The following is a 20564-nucleotide window of genomic DNA, read 5'->3' on the forward strand; positions in this document are numbered from 1 at the left end:
AATATTTAGGTATGTGGATTTCAAATGATGTATGTGAATATGTGTCACTGATTATTCAATCACAAGTTGCTTTACTCCAATCTAAAATTCATACACAGCAGAAGTTGCCCATATCGGTATCTGGAAGGATTAACCTTATAAAAATGATCATACAGCCCAAGTGCGCCGGTTTTCTTCCCATCCTCTTTATTCCATGTTAATCATCTGTTCCTTACCTCATTAGTATGGGGTGGGAGGAGAACAAAATTGAAATTGGGTGCCTTGTGTAAATCTAGTCACTTGGGGGGCTTTACTTTACCAAACTAACCTCATACTATTACACCTCCCATTTGGTTCATTTGGAATTTTGACTATCAGACCCGACTATCATCATCTCCATTGGGAGCTGTTGAGGCACGTAGGCGGTCACCATACTGCTCTCCAGGCTTTATTGTCTGGTATCTGTCCTAAGCGTTCAGCCCCTCTGCTTACACAAGCTGGAATGCTGCTCATGGTCTGCTACATGGTGAGCGGGGTGATCCTTGTAATCCTATATGGGGGTCTTACCACCTCTCCAGGAGTAATAACTGTGGAAGGGCGTTCTCTCTGTATAAGGCATAGGATACCTGCCATGGGTCAGTTTTTTGCTAATGGGGTCCTCAAATCCTCTGAGCAACGTCAGACAGAATTTATGTTCACCAAATTTATGTTGTTTTGCTACCGGCAACTCAGACATGCCCTCATGGCCCAATTTAAACATAGGGTTAATCATTGGGTCCTCAGGGAACACTGCTTCAACAGTTAGGTTACAGGAAGCTCACCTCTTTCACTTCTTCCTATTTATTGAGTGAATTTGGTACTAAAAGCCTCTTGCAGCTGCGAGGTAAATGGGACGTGGATCTCGGCCCCCTGCAAAATGAGGAATGGGGAACTTTTTTCTCAGCAGCTCACGCTGCTCAATTACTTCTTCAATACATATACAAATATATATTCTCTGTAGTGTAGAGAGAATATATCGTATGGATATACCCCTGTAGATAAGCAACATTTAGGAATGACCAAACCGCCAATTGTCCAAAATGCGGTGACCAGTATGGAACCTTTAAGGTCTTCCTCTGGCAATTCCCTATGAGTTTCACACTTTTGGACTTGAGTTATTAGGTGTATCAGATAAACAAGCATGACACTACCCCTTTAATCACCAGGCTGCAGCTAGAGGATACGCTTAACAGGGTAACGCAGCAAAATATATTACATTTATTTATGTTTGTATAGCTGCCCTCACTAAGTTCACTAATGACCTTCTCCTCGCTAAATCCAAAAAACACTACTCCATTCTTATCCTTCTTGACCTCTCTGCTGCCTTCAATACCGTTGACCACGCACTCCCTTTGCAAACTCTAAAATCTATAGGCCTCTGTAACACTGTCCTCTCCCTCCTTACCTCATCAACCGCGCCTTCTCAGTCTCTTCAAATGACTTTATCCCCCCCCCCTCTTCCCTTATCTGTTGGCGTTCCCCAAGGTTTGGTTCTTGGCCCCCTGCTTTTCTCCCTCTATACCTCCTACCTTGGTGTCCTCATCTGCTACTTTGGCCTCCAGTACCACCTCTATGCTGATGATACCCAAATTTATCTTTCATCCCCTGACCTCTCCCCTTCCCTTCTGTCTCGTGTCTCCTCCTGTCTCTCGGCCATCTCATCTTGGATGTCACAACTCTCCCTTAAACTCAATATTTCCAAGACTGAACTTATCATCTTCCCCACTTCCAGGACTCTCCCACCCCCACCCCTCTCTATTTCTATTAATAACACTACTCCCGTTTCTGTCACTCAAGTCTGATGCCTTGGGGTCATCCTTGATTCCTCCCTCTCCTTCAAACCTCACATTCTGTCCCTCTCAAAATCCTGCTACTTCCACCATCGGAATATATCGAATATTATTTAAGGCTCACTTGGGTGTGGCTCAGGGACCAGCCCTTGCTAGATGTAAGCCCCTATACCTGAAAGTTGAGTGCATCTGATTTTAACTGCATTTTAATGGTGTTTAAAGCATATAGGTCATTGTAGGACCTGCATATAATGAGGTGCCCTTGACGCTGGGATGCAGGCTTAAATGTTTTGATCCAAAAAATGAACTAACACCTCATGTTTTCATTTTGTTAGATACACACAGATATGCAGTGTTAAGGATAAGTGCTGACAACAACTGTCTTTTTGTTTTGCATACATATATGGGCATTTATATTGCCACACAGCTGGTACCATATACAATATGGGATATACTGAGCGCAGGCTTATTGCCAAGTAGCTGGTACCATATTTATTATGGAATATACTGAGTTCAGGCTTATTTTTTCTTCGGTTATTACAGATACCTGGCCCTTACAAATCACTGCTGACACCACCAGGAAGTCCTGGTTCTCATTTTGGTTCACTCCCCACATTGTTCAGCTGTGCTTGGAATACCATGACTGGCTCTTATCCCCACTATTCATTCTGAAACCACAACAATTACTTTCCTTTCTCAATACCGTTTACAAAGGTGTAATCTTTCTGATGTCCTGTATGTTCCTTTTTCTGCTGCAATCATCCTGCTCTACAGGAGCTTCCAGCAGCAGATCATGACTTCACTACGGAAACATTCTGGAAACTACAAAGTCTTTTTAAAGTCAGATATCAGGGACCAATCTAAAACCAGTTTCTTATCTTAAGGATGAAGTTTAACCATATTAGTGTGTAAATCATTTTCTAACGAACTCATGAACAATAACAGTTTCATATTGTCATGGCTAGAAGGAAGCTATAGATCTCATTTAGTAGATACAATGTCACACATATTAAAACAGATTCAGTATATTTAAATGTCAAGGCCTTATATAGACTAAAAGCAAAATGTAAGCAATACTATATTACCTCTTACAATCCTTTAACAAGTCGGCTTCTGTTCTTCCAACATGTATGTTGTTGTTTATCCATATTAATCCTCTCTCCATACTATACATATTACTAGCACAAATCATGTGACCTGCTAATTTCTAAGGAGGAATTAGGATCCAAATAACAGAGGTGATGGTAGATGCAGGTAGGACAGGATAATTGCCAAATACTCTCCGTATCGGATATTAGGAAGTTCCTGAAATGTTTATGTTGCCACAGGTGCCAGATATAATTTCTACATCATAAGAATAATCAAAGCTTTCTATGATCCATCACTTCCTCCTGCTCCGGTGTGATAATCGCCATTATTGATTTTACTTATTTAGTTCCTTCAGACATGTTGCAAAACTTGTGCATATCTTGCACACACATATAACCAAAATCTATATTAGGAGCAAAATAACCAAAAGAGAGAAAAAAATTCTTCTGACCATTCCCTAAACCTGAGAGCCATGTGGTTGGATCTAATCATGAATATACATTACCAGCAAATCTCCTTCATCCTCAGTATCTGCCCCTATCGTCCCCTCATTAAGGCCCATTTGTAACTCTGCTCCCTCGGCCATGTAGGGCCCAATCACTTCTTCAGTGTCAGCATCATTATCCAAATAAGTGCAGCATTTATTCCCAGTAATAGTTTCTAGGGTCATGTAATAACCTCCTGTCACTGTAACTAGATCATCAATGGTAAGTCTGTGCTGGATTAGTTCTACCTCTATAGCTTGTAACTATTTGTAAATATATGAGAAACTTTCGTCATATATTTCTGTTATATTGTCAGTTACATTTCACAAATCTCAAATGAAATGATCGTTATTATTTATCCCTTGAATAGGATTAGTACCATATTTAGTATCTCCCGTCCACTGTGGCATCATCACTTTATGTATTCACCTATTTATCTCCGGCTTACTAGGTTGTGACCACCCACTTGTATGTGTGTGTAATATATATATATATATATATATATAATATATATATATATATAGTAGCAGATGCTCTGTGTGAAACTGCTGGAATGAGGATACCTACTTTACTTCTGGTGAGATGTCTAGAAGAATATCTTCTGGCTGAGCTGTTTCAGGAGACTTCACCTTCTTACAATAAGAGGTGAGAATCCACGTAATCTTCTCCTTTACTATAACAGCTGTTGGGATTGTCAGAGGATCTGATGTTAGGAAGCTGCGGACCAATAAGAAAGCCCAGATCCAGTAATCCACCTTACAGACTGGCCTCCAAACTGGGGCAGCTGAGTATCGTTCAGCTCCCCGGAGATATTTTGATGAGTTCTGTTCATAATAAATAGGTCCCCTTATCTTTTAATTGGATCTCTTGCTTTTAACAAATATTGAATTCATCAATATTCTTGATAAGCTTGATAACACTAGTTTAAAATGAATCAATAAATCACTTTCTCAGTATAGTTATTGTGGCATATCTTGTTTAGTATAATAAAATATCTTAAACCTTAAATACTTTCTTTCATCGGTGCCTCTGGCTCCTCAGTGTTGTAGAACTACAAAGCACAGCATGTCCTGCTAGAGGGCAAGCTGGAATTGTTTGTTCCAAACTAGCTGGAGAGCCGATGGTTACACTGGTATATAACCAGCCACATAATACACACTCTGTTCCATTGACATCTACAAATGCGTTCCCCAGTGGACCCTCCATGCCCTAGTACAACACTGCCCCTGCTGGGTTTTATTCCATTTCAGTTTGCCCCCACATGCTGGTCACTGCCCCCTGTGTAATTCTGTACTAGGGACCCTGTAGCATGCACTGGCTCTGAGTGCCATGGCTCCACGCTGTGCTGCCATGATCTAATTACAATACAACATTTTACCACCTGCTAATGAGATTTTGGATGTACCAGATATTAGGACTTGCCTTCAGGGAGTCTTGCATATTCAACCCCCCTATGTTCCACCTACAGCACCATGGGATCTCAACCTGGTGCTGGATATGCTTAAAGGGCCTCCCTTTGAGCCATTACTTGGTGCAGATTTAAAGTGGTTGACCTGGAAGGTCCTCTTTCTTTTGACTATCGCATCTGAGCGTAGGGTTTCAGAATTAGGAGCTCTGTCTTGCTGAGAACCATATCTGGTTTTCCACGAGGACAGAGCGGTGTTAAGAACCCTTCCTTCCTTCGTTCCAAAGGTAGTTTCGGCTTTTCATCTGAACCAAGAAATTGTAGTTCCGGTCTTCTCATCTACTTCCCATTCGGATCAGCAGTCTATGGAAAAGTTAGATGTGGTTAGGGCTCTCCGCATTTATGTCAAAAGAACTTCTCAGATTAGACGTACCGATTCTCTATTTGTTCTTTATGATGCCAATAAGAGAGGCTGGCCAGCCTCAAAACAGTCCAATGCAAGATGGATTACGGCAACCATTAAACAGGCTTACATAAAGGCTAACCGTCCTGTGCCGGAGAGACTTACCGCCCATTCCACCAGATCGGTAGGGGCGTCGTGGGCAACAAGAAATGGGGCTTCTGCAGACCAGCTTTGCAGGGCAGCCACCTGGTCTTCTGTCCATACATTTACAAAATTTTAACAGTTTAATGTATTTGCATCCGCTGATGCAAATTTTGCTCGTAGTGCTTTGCGAGCGGGATTTTAAGAGTAGTCCCACCCTTAGGGGCTGCTTTAGAACGTCCCCATGGTAAGCAGTGTCCCCGAGACTGGATGAAAGAGAAAAGAGGATTTATGTACTTACGTTAAATCCGTTTCTCTGATTCCGTCTGGGGGACACTGCGATCCCTCCCTTCTGCTTTTCTTCTGTGTGCTCTTGTTTGACTGGCCTTTCCTCCTTGGGCTTTTTAATTAACTGAACAAGAGGGGGCAGGGGGATTGTAGAGGGGAGGGGTCTGTCGGCAGTACTAAAGTTAACTAGTTAGGTGCCAACTTCCCAGCTCCCTCCACAACCCATGGTAAGCAGTGTCCCCCAGACGGAATCAGAGAAATGGATTTAACGTAAGTACATAAATCCTCTTTTTGCCCCCTTTACCTACTGAGTGGGCCATTTTCTCTTTAGCTTGTGTCTTTGCACATTTAATTTATGCTATATTGTTCCCAATGAGTCTGCGTAGTTGCTGATGGTATCACCCATTTTTTAAATCTCTGCAAGATGCTGTCAATTGAATGGATCAAAATTGTCCTCGTAGATCATGATCTGGACTGTGATTTCTTCATTTTCCTGTAAGTGGACTCTCATATCTTCCTCTGCAGTCGGACGATTTGGGTATCGTATGCTCCTGTTTACTGATTGGCACAACATGCTGTCATCTCATGGTGTTCATTGACTGTATGTCTTTGTACATATATGTTTATGAGTATATTGTTACCTGTAGGTTGACTTGTTTAGGTGGGGCACCACCTCCAATTTACTTATGTTTACTACTTTTACATATGTCCGGAGAGACCACGATGTAAGTGCCTACTACATCTCCTTCTTCTCCTTTATAATTCTGCACTTCTTAGTTGTATTTTGTTTGTTTTTCTTCGTTGACTCTGGCCCCCTGAGAGTCTATGGGATGGGGGTATTTGGGAATGAAGTATTCCATGGTTGTGTTAGGATATGCTGGGTGGGGGTGGTGAAGTTCTGATGTTTACTGTTTGTAGGTCAATGCATCGCATTTATTTTCAATACTCCTGTATCTATATACCATTATGTTTTCTGGGATCTCACAAGTTCTCTTTCCAATGGATCAGATAAATGGGTTACTCGTTCTACTCCAAACTAGTCATTTAGACCACATACAATGGTACCTGAGCAATCTATGAATAAACATCTTCATATTGTGTCATGGAATGTTCGAGGGTTAAATAATAAAATAAAACTTTCGGTGTTAAGTAATATTAGGAAGCATGGCCCTGATATTGTATGCTTTCTGGAAACGCATTTGGAGGGTGTATAAGTCCTTTCCCTGGGTGGGATATACTTGTCACTTCTCCCATACTTCAAGTTCTGATACACATATGTCTCCCATTTGTACTGGAAAAGGTCCACACTGATCCCAGGGACCTGTTTGTGTTACTGAACCCCACAATTAATTCTTACCTGCTAATGATTTTAGCTGTGTATAGACCTCTCCCCTACAGTAACGGTGTCCTGAAACAATGCAGCGAATTTATGACTCTACTTCCTGCTTCCCCTATTATTTGTATTGGGGACTTTAGCAAAGTTATGGATAAAACACTGATAGATGGAGGCAACATCAGGCTTCACAAACTGCTAGTAAGTCGGCCTTTACAAAACTGCTTTTGGGACTGGTGAATGTGTGGTGGCTGAGACCCACCAACACCACTCAATCCTCTTACTTTTCAACCTCTCACAATACATTCTCCAGAATAGATTTAGCGCTCATATCTAGCTTGTTGGTACCTGATATGTGTGAAGTGGAGTATAAGACCCGTTAGATTTCTGACCACTCCCCCATCCTATTACATTTTGACTATAATATCACCAGGGAACAGGCTTTCTGGAAATTCAACCCATATCTGATAGGGCAGGCTCCGACATGGTTATACTATGGGACTGGTTCTTCTCCAGTAACACACACACCCCAGTTGTTTGGGACTTTTCCAATGCTTACCTCCGTGGTAAATTGATTAATAGGGTGGCAGAGCTTAAGAAAGTCTCTACAACCAAAGAAAATGAGTTTGAACAGAAATGCGGGGCTCTGGAGCCTGTCTATCCATCTTTCAGTACTTCTCAACTTCACTATATCTAAGAAGTAAGGTAAAACATCAGGCACAGGCAAACTGTCCAGTTGATCGTATCTCTGAATAATGTTGGTAACAACAGAGATTATGTAGAGGGTCTGAGCTGTCAGCACATGCCTATATAATAATCGTATGTCTGGATAAACTTCCTTTCAGCTCGTAGTTTACCTCACCATAAATATATCACTGGATAATGTCTGTTGTTCATAAACCTGTAAATGCGGAGAGGATTTAGGCTGTCAGTGCAATCAGAATTATTTACCGTGTGCCTAGATGTAAGCATCCTCTCAGCCCGTAATTCACCTGTTATCTTTGATGTTTCTGTTTGGCCAAACGCTTGTCTCACTCTGCTCCTTCGTTTCCGAGTACACTGGGTGTGATGAGAAGCTGTCTCCTACCGCAATCCAATGTGAATGGATTGCTTAATGGATTCTTGCATGAAACAGGTAAGTACAATGAAGCAGGGAAATAGCTCATAAAAAGTATTAGTCTTTCTGACGCATTTCATCACAAACTTGTGATTTCTTCAGAGGAATTGTCTATAAGGGTCGTACTGCTAATACTGCTGTGCCTTTGGTTGTTGATGACATTGGTGTTCTGGACTTTTTGATGCCTAATATAGCGAGGTCTTTCACAACTACTATAGGGAGGTGTATACATCCCAGGGGGCATTACAGTTGGGGCACCCTCTCCCGAGTATTTAAATTGAATTTATCTACCCAGGCTGACCGCTGACAGTAGACTGTATTTAGATCCTACGTTTACACTAGAGGAGGTTGATGATGCAATAATGTCCTTCCTTGTTGATAAGGCCCCAGGGATGGATGACCTCCAAATAGAGCTATACAAACAGCACGGAGCAGTCTACGTTCCTAAGAGACCTTTAATAATCTATTGTATCTGAAACTATGTCAGAAGCATTGATTGTGTTTCTGCCATAACCAGGCAAGGTCCCCCTATATCCTGAATCATAGGCCATTTCTCTCTCTTGTCCATGGATGAAAAAGTTCTGGCTAAAATATTGGCCCTCCATCTTAATAAAGTGATTTTGGATTTGATCCACCCAGGTCAAGCAGGATTCATTTTTTGAAGGTCCACTTGTTTGAATCTGAGGCACATTATGCAGGTGCATAATTTGAGTGCCAATGAAGCAGTGATAGTTTTCGTCAATGCTACAAAGGCATTGGATTCAGTGAATGGGCATATTTATGGGAGGTAATGAGATTATTTGGGATGACACCCATGTATATTAAGTGGCCTAGGCTTTTATACTCTAGGTGAGTGTTAATAGGTATGTTTCCCGCTCTTTCAAACTAGGTAGAGGCACTAGGCAGGGGTGCACACTCCCACCCCCCCCCCCCCACACACACTATTTGCATTGGCCATTGAACCCCTTGCCTGTATTATCTGTCATACTCCGACTATAAGGGGGATTAGGGCAACACAGAGAGAGGATAAGTTAGCCCTCTATGTTGTATTGCTTTTTCTGTAGGACTTAAGAGGCTCCAGGGAAAACCTTCTCCAAGTAATGAATTAATTTGGTCTCTATTTAGACTTAAAAATTAACAGGGACAAATCCAGTATCTTTCCACTAGGACGTACCAGCCCAGAATTCTCCCACAGTCGGCTCCCAATAAACTGGACCCCTCATTTATAATATTTAGGTATGTGGATTTCAAATGATGTATGTGAATAGGTGTCACTGATTATTCAATCACAAGTTGCTTTACTCCAATCTAAAATTCATACACAGCAGAAGTTGCCCATATCGGTATCTGGAAGGATTAACCTTATAAAAATGATCATACAGCCCAAGTTTCTTTAAGTTTTACAACAGGCGCCGGTTTTCTTCCCATCCTCTTTATTCCATGTTAATCATCTGTTCCTTACCTCATTAGTATGGGGTGGGAGGAGAACAAAATTGAAATTTGGTGCCTTGTGTAAATCTAGTCACTTGGGGGGCTTTACTTTACCAAACTAACCTCATACTATTACACCTCCCATTTGGTTCATTTGGAATTTTGACTATCAGACCCGACTATCATCATCTCCACTGGGAGCTGTTGAGGCACGTAGGCGGTCACCATACTGCTCTCCAGGCTTTATTGTCTGGTATTTGTCCTAAGCGTTCAGCCCCTCTGCTTACACAAGTTGTCACAAGCTGGAATGCTGCTCATGGTCTGCTACATGGTGAGCGGGGGGATCCTTGTAATCCTATATGGGGTCTTGCCACCTCTCCAGGAGTAATAACTGTGGAAGGGCGTTCTCTCTGTATAAGGCATAGGATACCTGCCATGGGTCAGTTTTTTGCTAATGGGGTCCTCAAATCCTCTGAGCAACGTCAGACAGAATTTATGTTCACCAAATTTATGTTGTTTTGCTACCGGCAACTCAGATATGCCCTCATTGCCCAATTTAAACATAGGGTTAATCATTGGGTCCTCAGGGAACACTGCTTCAACAGTTAGGTTACAGGAAGCTTACCTCTTTCACTTCTTCCTATTTATTGAGTGAATTTGGTACTAAAAGCCTCTTGCAGCTGCGAGGTAAATGGGACGTGGATCTCGGCCCCCTGCAAAATGAGGAATGGGGAACTTTTTTCTCAGCAGCTCACGCTGCTCAATTACTTCTTCAATACATATACAAATATATATTCTCTGTAGTGTAGAGAGAATATATCGTATGGATATACCCCTGTAGATTAGCAACATTTAGGAATGACCAAACCGCCAATTGTCCAAAATGCGGTGACCAGTATGGAACCTTTAAGGTCTTCCTCTGGCAATTCCCTAGAGTTTCACACTTTTGGACTTGAGTTATTAGGTGTATCAGATAAACAAGCATGACACTACCCCTTTAATCACCAGGCTGCAGCTAGAGGATACGCTTAACAGGGTAACGCAGCAAAATATATTACATTTATTTATGTTTGTATAGCTGCCCTCACTAAGTTCACTAATGACCTTCTCCTCGCTAAATCCAAAAAACACTACTCCATTCTTATCCTTCTTGACCTCTCTGCTGCCTTCAATACCGTTGACCACGCACTCCCTTTGCAAACTCTAAAATCTATAGGCCTCTGTAACACTGTCCTCTCCCTCCTTACCTCATCGACCGCGCCTTCTCAGTCTCTTCAAATGACTCTTTATCCCCCCCCCCTCTACCTTATCTGTTGGCGTTCCCCAAGGTTTGGTTCTTGGCCCCCTGCTTTTCTCCCTCTATACCTCCTACCTTGGTGTCCTCATCCGCTACTTTGGCCTCCAGTACCACCTCTATGCTGATGATACCCAAAATCAGGGACCAATCTAAAACCAGTTTCTTATCTTAAGGATGAAGTTTAACCATATTTGTGGGTAAAGCATTTTCTAACGAACTCATGAACAATAACAGTTTCATATTGTCATGGCTAGAAGAAAGCTATAGATCTCATTTAGTAGATACAATGTCACACATATTAAAACAGATTCAGTATATTTAAATGTCAAGGCCTTATATAGACTAAAAGCAAAATGTAAGCAATACTATATTACCTCTTACAATCCCTTAACAAGGTAATAGAAATGGAGGTAACTGCACTAAATGAGGAAATAATAGGCTTAGTACTTAACCCCAATATCCTTATTCCAGATTATTTCTTATAATGTTATAGCTGGAGGGTGCTCCCTTATACTTATATATTAGGATAAGAGCCAAGGAAAAGAGAGTATATGTAGAGGCACTCCGGGGTATTTGATTAAAATAATTTATTTTTATTGATATGCATTAAAAGATATTGGTACAACTTGCGAAAATATAAAACCAGTGCTGAGTGAAAAATAAAATGCAGATTTTAACTGCAAAATCGCTGTGTTCTCATGCCATAATACAAAGTTTGATTGACATAATATTATTATTTGTGTGTTGATATTTTAATTATTATGCTGATTATAATACACCTAGTTGACTAATTGCCAATAATATTAAAGTATACTAGTGCCTAATAGCAGGTATATGTGGTAGGAAAATCAGTATAGAAGGTATATCTCAGTGTCTCTGCCTAGGATATCCAGGCAGTGATAGAACTGGAACAGTGTCAATTGGTATTATATGTCTTATATTATTGAGACACATCTGTACCACTCCTATGGTTAATGAGTCTAAACTAAGGTATAGTATTGCCAGATAGTTGATTGTAATATTGATCCTATCTAGGATCCTCTAATATCACTGTATCACTGAAGTACCGATAGCGTGATTAGATAGCATATAATAATGCCATCAGGCGGCTGACCATTATCTGATAGTGATATCTATAACAAATTGATGTTATTTGTATAGTATCTAAAGGTCAGCGTAATAAAGCTGTGTCATTATAGTGCAGATAGATTGACGATACCATCAGGTAGCTAGCTATAGGTATCTGTAAAAGGTATCTGAATAATATCTGAGAATCGATAGTGACTAGCGTGATACAACTACAGATCTGCCTATTCTAGCTGAATGTAATAGCAATAGGACTATCTGGCTAAATAAAGATGAATTATATAATCAGCAGGGCATGAGAAACACAGCGAATGCCGACGCGCGATTCGCTTGTGTGCTGATTATATAATCATCTTATTATGGCTAACCTAACTTCTTATAGCCTACAGTGAACTTTAGTACTAGCCTTTCCTAGCCACTTACCAGATTAAACCCCTTCCTGGATTCAACGCCTTACTGGAACTAACTCCACACTTTAAACAAAAACAGCACTTGAAATCAAAAAAGCAGTGAAATCACAAGCTCAATGAAATCGCTTGCTACCTCCTGTTAAATAGAGCTTGCACTAACCAGCTGTATCAGCTATGTGTGAGGTAGGTGATGTTTAATTGATGGGTGTTATTTTGTTTGTGGGGTTATGGTGGGGCAATTTAATTTAATAGTGGGGTTGGTGCAGACTTATCAATGTAGGTTGGGATGATTCATTTAATGTTGGGGTGGTTTGCGCGCTATTAATTAAATGTGTGACAGAGTTTTAGAAAAAGGATTGCTATTTCTTAAAAGTGAATTCAAGTTATTTAGTGTATGGTAGGAAATAGGTTTATTTAATAAATGTAATTACAATTAATGTTGGGGTTGTTTGGGGGAAATAGGTATTTTTATTAAAGGTGAATAAAATTATTTTTCATTCGGGCTGGTTACAAGAAAGGGGCACTAATAATAAAACATGAGTTGTTTTGATTTAATGTCGGACTGCATAGAGGCAGGGAGGCCTACTGTGTTCACTCATTGCTGATATTTCTATATCTAATGTACCTATTCTATTTCCAAACAGGGACCCAACATTCCAGGATCCAGACAAGCACAACTGAGCTTAGGACACGAGCAGCAGCAACAAGTATTGAAACCAGGAAGAACAGGACAGTCTACCAACTGTCCTGATTCTGGTGGGGCAGTCCTGAGTTTGGGGACTGACCCACTCAGTCAGGACTTTGTCCCGACTACAGGGACAGTTGGGAGGTATGTCCCACTTCACACTGATCTGCTCATGAAAGGGGAGCTGCATGCACCTAACAGTAGTACACACAGCATTGCTCGTGTATTTAAAGGGGGATTGGAAGGGTTGGAGAGCTACTTAGCACTGTCTAACATTATAGCCACGCCCTCATGCATACTGCTCACGCACCCTGGTGGTGTGCCGTGGAAACCCCCCTCCTCAAATCCTGCGTTTGCCCCTGTAAGCAGCATAAAAGTGGAATCTAAGTTTTAAGACATAGGAACAGGTGAGGTTATAAGTAGAAACAGTTTAGATCAGGAAAGGGTCAGTGAGACAGCTACAAAGACCAGAGCCAAAGTCAGCGCTCACAGAGACCACAGTTACAGAGACAGCAGTTATAGAGACACTAGCTTCAGAGGCGGCAACTACAGGGACAATGACTGCAGAGAGTTCTATCCCTCATCATCTCTCCCAGATCAGGTAAGTGCTGTAGGCCTGAACATCACACACATCTCCTATTATATGTAAGTCCTGGCCAGGTGAAAGATAACATAATAAAATCTTGGTTGACCCTGGAGTGTAGGGATCAATATTCCTTATTCATTTATACTCCATCAGTGGATAGAGACCGAGCTATTAGGAGTAGATCCAGAAACACGTGGACAGACATAAGGTAAAACTAACTGTATTTTAACCCAACAGGATACAGACTGGAATGAGAAATTCAATAAGCTGCTATAAATAATTTTGTGATAATTTTTAACCAATATTGATAAGAATAGTATACCAGTAATGTATGATCATGTTGTATTATTACAATAGATATTGTCACATAAATGTATATATGTGGGTTTAGTGTACTGGATCAGCCACCATTACACAGTGAGTTGTTCCTCTGGAGGACAGGAGACAAGGACAGACAGCAGCTAGCAGGGAATACTATGAATCTGTCCTACTCAGCAATCACTGATTGGCAGTAAGACCCTGCCAATCAGCTGATACATTTGTTGTATGATAATAATGATAACTGGTCTGTGTAGTATTTTTATTATTGGTTGTCATATTGTCAGCATCACATGACCCCTAAATATCACCACTGGTTCCATCTTCTAAAATACAGAAGAATGTACAATACTCATTAATACTGAAAAATATATTAGTTCCACAATCAAACACAGAATCTTCACATTTATCAATATCAGTTTTTATTCAACAACAAGTGTTATAGAAACAGCTGCCAGTGACATAAATGGTAATTACAGACATTGTGTGATCATGGTCCTTCAGTCTATATACAGGTCAGTGATGTCTGATATATATCACTATGGAGAATAAAGTAAATACTTATGAAGGACCTTTACAAATTGCTTACTTGGGACTTATTTAATAACATGGTGTGAAGAACAAAGATGTGCTGTAACCCATAGCAACCACATTTCAGCTATTAGCATCTTGGTGTCATCAAATCAACAAATGTGAGGGTCTGATTAGTTGCTATAGGATACAGAAACCAGTGTTTTTTTTGCACCATTTACTAAATAACCCTTTCTATGTTCACAGTTCTTATAACAGGGAGGTAAGACAGCAATAGAAAGGTATGATGGAATAATAAGCAGGCATAACACAGACCAATGGGAGCACATGTAGTGTGAAACATAGCAGTGTGCAGTGTTCCTGTAGATATATTCAGTACTCATAGCTCTGTCTGTCATAGAAGGAATCCCAGTACTGAGAAGAGCTGCTGGAACTCTCTACTGGATAAAAAGTTATTTCTTCTACTAGTCCCAGCACCTGCATGAGCAGGACAGCAGTGTATTACAGAGCTCAGCAAGGGCTGCCCCATGGTCATTGTGTGTTTGTATATGTAGCTCTAGTTTATAACACAGAGATCATCCCAGGTGGAAGATGCCCCTAGGTTCACCTACCAGACTACTCTAGTCTTCCATGATATTTGACATTACTTTGATGTTATATATAAAACACTTGCAACATTAAGAAAAATAAAATTGCATCACCCCCATATGGATATTATTGTGATACAACAACATATCTTGCTTATGATACATATGCAACATTCAGATCTTCAGTTTGACTCTTGTGTGTGAATCCTCTGGCGAGTGATAAGTGTAATTTTATAAGTAAAGTACTCTACATTCACAACATTAAAATGGTTTCTCTCTAGTGTGAATCCTTTGATGAGCAACAAGACTTGACTTTTGAGTAAAACACTTGCTACATTCAGAGCATTTAAATGGTTTCTCTCCTGTGTGAATCCTCTGATGTGCAACAAGATTTGAATAATGGGTAAAACACTTACTACATTCAGAGCATTTAAATGGTTTCTCTCCTGTGTGAATCCTCTGATGTTCAAGAAGCTTTGAATTATCGGTAAAACACTTACTACATTCAGAGCATTTAAATGGTTTCTCTCCTGTGTGAATCCTCTGATGTGCAAGTAACGTTGAATTATTGGTAAAACACTTACTACATTCAGAGCATTTAAATGGTTTCTCTCCTGTGTGAATCCTTTGATGTGCAAGAAGCTTTGAATTATCGTTAAAACACTTACTACATTCAGAGCATTTAAATGGTTTCTCTCCTGTGTGAATCCTCTGATGTGCAAGAAGCTTTGAATTATTGGTAAAACACTTACTACATTCAGAGCATTTAAATGGTTTCTCTCCTGTGTGAATCCTCTGATGTGCAAGAAGATTTGAATTTTTGGTAAAACACTTTCTACATTCGGAGCATTTAAATGGTTTCTCTCCTCTGTGATCCCACTGATGGTGTATAAGACTTGATTTTTCAGTAAAACACTTACTACATTCAGAGCACTTAACTGGTTTCTCTCCTGTGTGAATCCTCTTATGGATTACAAGAATTGACTTTTCGGAAAAACACTTGCTACATTCAGAGCATTTAAATGGTTTCTCTCCTGTGTGAATCCTCTTATGGATTACAAGATTTGACTTTCGGGTAAAACACTTGCTACATTCAGAGCATTTAAATGGTTTCTCTCCTGTGTGAATCCTCTGATGTGCAACAAGATTTGAATAATGGTTAAAACACTTACTACATTCAGAGCATTTAAATGGTTTCTCTCCTGTGTGAATCCTCTGATGTCCAAGAAGATCTGACTTTTTGGTAAAACATTTGCTACATTCAGAGCATTTAAATGGTTTCTCTCCTGTGTGAAGCCTCAGATGTATGATCAGTTGTGATTTATTTGTAAAACGTTTATTACATTCGGAGCACAGATAGGGTTTCTCTCCAGTGATATTCATCACTTTTTTGATGAGAGCCGACTTAGTTGTAGAAGGTTTCTCCTAATTATAAAATAAAATAAAGCTTGAGTGAATCCTCTAGATTTTAAAAAGATTCAACATCAATAGTCTATATGACTTGTAGGTGAGTTTTTTTGGAATACTCAGATGTTTAGTGAACAAGGTTCTCTCTGAGACGTCTTCTGTTTTAAGTAAGAATCCTGCTCATTAATTTACCTGCAAGAAAAAAATATGTTATTATTTGAAATTGTGATGATTGTCTTAATTAATCTACTTACAGAAAATATTTAATACACTAGCAACATGTAAATAAAGCACATGGTCTATAATTGTCTATATAAATAATTGCAAAATCAAAAAATCCTGATATCAGAATGTGCTAATTATATGTTGACTTAAAAATGAGCTATAAACATTTCTAAGGTCACAAAGGAAAAGTAATTAGATCTTAGCAAGTGATAAAATCTTGCATTGTGATAAGATCATTGCAGCCACTGACATCCTGTTATGTCAACAAATGGACCTTTTGTTTAGGACTCTCCTATTGTCTATGCAGAGAGTGTGAGCAGAACGACCAGTTCAGCAGTAAATTTAATATATATGTCATGGAAAATTGTAATAAATTCAAATATTATATGTACATAAAATATAATACAACAAATACAAATAATCCTCAAGAAAAAGACTCAGCTCCTTCTTGAACATCCTCGTCCAGCTAAGAATAGATCTACAAAATCAGATAAAGAACACAGAGGGAGAGCGCTAATAGTATGGTAAGAGCACTTGTAAAGGGAAACTTTACAAGGCAGCGTTCAGATTTAAAATTCTTCTATTTTAACCTGGATAGTATGAACAGTGTCAAAGATATTTTTGGATAAAGACAATTTATTTTATCATGAAAATATTTACATTGTTTTATCTTATTTTAGTATATCATTTATATTTGATGTGGTTTTATTATGTAATATATAATATTATTAAATCCTTTCGTGTGAGCTGATGAGGAATGAAGGAGTTGATTCAACATCCAAACAGAAGTTTCTAATCAAGAGATTTTTGAACAAAGACTTCTTCAATTTCTCCATTGCAGTCTGGAGAGCCATGACGATCAGGATATGCCTATATATTTTCTCAGCCAATTGTAATATGATATTTGTAAATTGAAGTACAACCTACTTTTTGTTAAAACAAAAACTACAGTCTGGTCTGTTGAAGATCAGAGAGTTTTCAATTCTGAAAATGAGCGCTTGCATATTCTTTTGTAAATAAACAATGATATCATTTTATTTTGAAAGTCTCTTTTGCTGAAGGAATTATTTTATTACTTTATTAATTGGAGGCATCGCTGCGATTTCTCAAAACATATTTCCTGGAAAACTTCTGGCATGCTCGTCTGTTAAAGTACAGGTTTCAAAAGTGGACGTCCCTATTTTGTAAAAGAAGGTAAGAAAAAACTTCTTTTGCGAAATGTACAGAACCTTGTGTTGTTGACAGACAGTGGCTGTTTTTAGTTTTCCATTGAAATTTGTGTTGCAGGAATATGAACTCATATTATTTTTTTTTAAGTTGCTTATAGTAATTGTTTCACAATTTAAAACTTAGAGTTTAAAGTGTTATATTTTTATTTTTTTTATGTCTGCCACTTTGCTAAACAGTATATCATATATATTTCTGTTATTGGAGTATGGGCACTTTGTTTGTAATTGCCTGATTTAAGGGTTCTGCTACTTTGTGAACTGCTTATCAAGAGTATGTATGTATAACTGTTGTGATAATAAGTGTTAAGGACGCTAAGAGATAATAAAAAGTGACTAAACTGTGTAGAGATTGAGGCTATCTTCCCAGATGTGGGGCCTAAATTGACTTTGCGGATATTGGTAAAACTGCGGGATTACCATAGTGCGGACTGCGTGGACGCATTTTAATTGAGAATAAATAATATAAAATATATTGCGTGGGTTAAATTCTCAGGGAATTATGGGGAGTGGATTGTCTAGAGGTTCAGATAGCAAACAGTTCCTGGAAGGAACTGCTAATTATGTAATGTTTAATAAATATAAGGAAGAGGCTGTGTGATTTGTGCAAGAATGGATAAAAATGACTAACAATTGTGATAAGTACAGGGTCCTTTGATAAAAATATTTTGGATAATGTGCAAACAGAAATTGAAAAATTGAAAAATCAGAAAACTAAACTATTAATGACTTACTGTTTGGCTTTGTGGAAAGCGGAAGCGGATCATTGGAAGCCGTTAGAAACTTTAAGCAGTGTTTTACAGTCACCTAATTCTGACTTGGGTGATTCTGAAACTGCTATGTCTTAACAGACACAGATGGGAATATCTCCTCCCCCATACCAAACACTTCAGCCTGTAACTCTGTATCCTGTAGCAGATTTGAAAAGACTGGAAAATTATTCTAGCACAGAAAGTGAATCCGAGGATTTACTTACAGAAAATCAAATGGCATTAGCAATTCAGAGGATTTTGCAAATGCAGATTGTTAATCAGGGTGTGGCTGCAGTACCAGCACTGCCACCAGATGGTGCAGGGGTTGCAGTTGAGCAGGGTGCTGTGGGGGGTTTACAAGTTGGCACTACTATATCTGATACAGTAAAAATGCGAGAGGACAGACAACCAGTTCAATTGTATGATCCAGCAACAGGGCAAACATACAGTAGAGTATTGCAACCATCTACTAAAAACAAACAGCGAAGAGCAGCTAAAACACAGGATTCTGTTTCATTGTTGCCTATAAGAAGAATGTTAGTCCCTAGACCAGATGCAGGTGATCCCTCTGTTCCACAACTGCCTTTAGAGGTACCTCTGCATGTTTCATGGTCATGTACAGAACTTCGTAACATGATTAAGGATTGCCCAAATCCAAAGACGGATTTGATAGGTTGTCAGAAGTTTATTAGAGGTATTGGAAATGCGGGGCGTGATTGGCGTGTTTTTCTTAGAGCAGTATTACCTAAGGGTTTGGATATTGTTGAATTTTGTGATAATTCTGCACTAGCTAATGATAACTTGCCGTGCGTAAATGATGATGCTAATCAAACGAATATAACTAATATTCTTAGACAGTTATGAGTAGCTTTTCCTCCTAGACTAGATTGGCAGAAACTTTTTACTATCAAACAGAAAGCTAATGAGTCTGGAGAAGAGTATTGTATGAGGGCAGCTATTGAAATGTTAAATTATACAGGTATAGAAAATGTTGTAGAGGCAGAAGGACATAGACAAATGGCTGTTGCTGTGTTGGTAGAAGGATTAATAGAAACATTGAGCAACAGGCTTCCAATTTCAACCCCGGAATGGAGGGGTACGACTTTTATAGAAATAAAAGAATTGATTATTAATCATGATGTTAATATCAGTAAGAAAAAGGAAGATTTGAAGCATAGATTATTGACTGTGCAATTAAAAACTTTAGAGAATCAGGCATTACCAAGGACTTATGATACTCAGTTTGGATGTGAACCACACCTAAAAATGGCTGGTCGTTGTTTCACATGTGGACAGGCAGGTCATTATTCCTATTGTTGCCCTTCTTTTGGGAGGGGTAGAAACAGGGGAAGAGGGGGTGTCATGATGACGAGAGGGTTGATTGCTCGCCCATATTCACATTGGCAGACTAGGGGACGTGGCAAGCCACAATCTTTTTATCCACGCTCCTCCCCCATTGATTTTACTCCTAATGGAAGGATCTCTGAGTCTGACTCTTCAAATTACAACCAGCAGAGGGGGGTCATGGGCTTTAGAAACCCACATATGCAGCCCTCAGAAACACAATTGCAGTATCCTGTTCCACAATGAAGTGCTGACCATACCCGTAATTTACTGAGTTTAGATGCTTTTGATACTGCAGATGTTGAACCATTAGTTTCATTACATATAGGTGATCAGAAACATCAGTTTTTAGTAGATACGGGGGCGGCCAGATCAGTGTTGAGCACTCCTGATATTATACCATTATCTGATCACTCAATATCTGCAGTAGGAGTTTCAGGTATAGTGCAGCAGCTACCATTAACTCAAACAGTGCCTGGAACAGTTGGTCCTTTGAGTACACAACATTCCTTCCTTTTAGCAACAAGTGCCCCTGCAAATCTTTTAGGGAGAGATCTGATGTGTAAATTAGGCTGCACTATTTATTGTACACCAGATGGTGTGTTTTTGG

General features: G+C 39.5%; 5 protein-coding genes across 6 annotated transcripts in view; 2 read left to right on the forward strand and 3 right to left on the reverse strand.

Annotated features, from left to right (window-relative positions):
* Nucleotides 1-20564, reverse strand: part of LOC142150999 (uncharacterized) — a 510250-nt gene that overhangs the window by 128853 nt on the left and 360833 nt on the right. The window lies entirely within an intron of this gene.
* The window catches only part of LOC142151006 (oocyte zinc finger protein XlCOF8.4-like), a 393475-nt gene that overhangs the window by 83778 nt on the left and 289133 nt on the right, over nucleotides 1-20564 (reverse strand). The gene's annotated exons all lie outside the window — the stretch shown is intronic.
* Nucleotides 1-20564, forward strand: part of LOC142150996 (uncharacterized) — a 160247-nt gene that overhangs the window by 65420 nt on the left and 74263 nt on the right. The window lies entirely within an intron of this gene.
* Nucleotides 1-20564, forward strand: part of LOC142150984 (uncharacterized) — a 343002-nt gene that overhangs the window by 16260 nt on the left and 306178 nt on the right. The window lies entirely within an intron of this gene.
* Nucleotides 14330-20564, reverse strand: part of LOC142151007 (uncharacterized) — a 60093-nt gene continuing 53858 nt past the window's right edge. Inside the window, exon 4 of the mRNA XM_075206266.1 lies at nucleotides 14330-16599. Coding sequence (XP_075062367.1) covers nucleotides 15262-16383 — 1122 coding nt within the window. The 5' untranslated portion in view covers nucleotides 16384-16599 and the 3' untranslated portion in view covers nucleotides 14330-15261. The remainder of the gene's footprint in view (nucleotides 16600-20564) is intronic.

This window comes from Mixophyes fleayi, chromosome 4 (assembly GCF_038048845.1).
Source record: "Mixophyes fleayi isolate aMixFle1 chromosome 4, aMixFle1.hap1, whole genome shotgun sequence".
NCBI lineage: Eukaryota > Metazoa > Chordata > Amphibia > Anura > Limnodynastidae > Mixophyes > Mixophyes fleayi.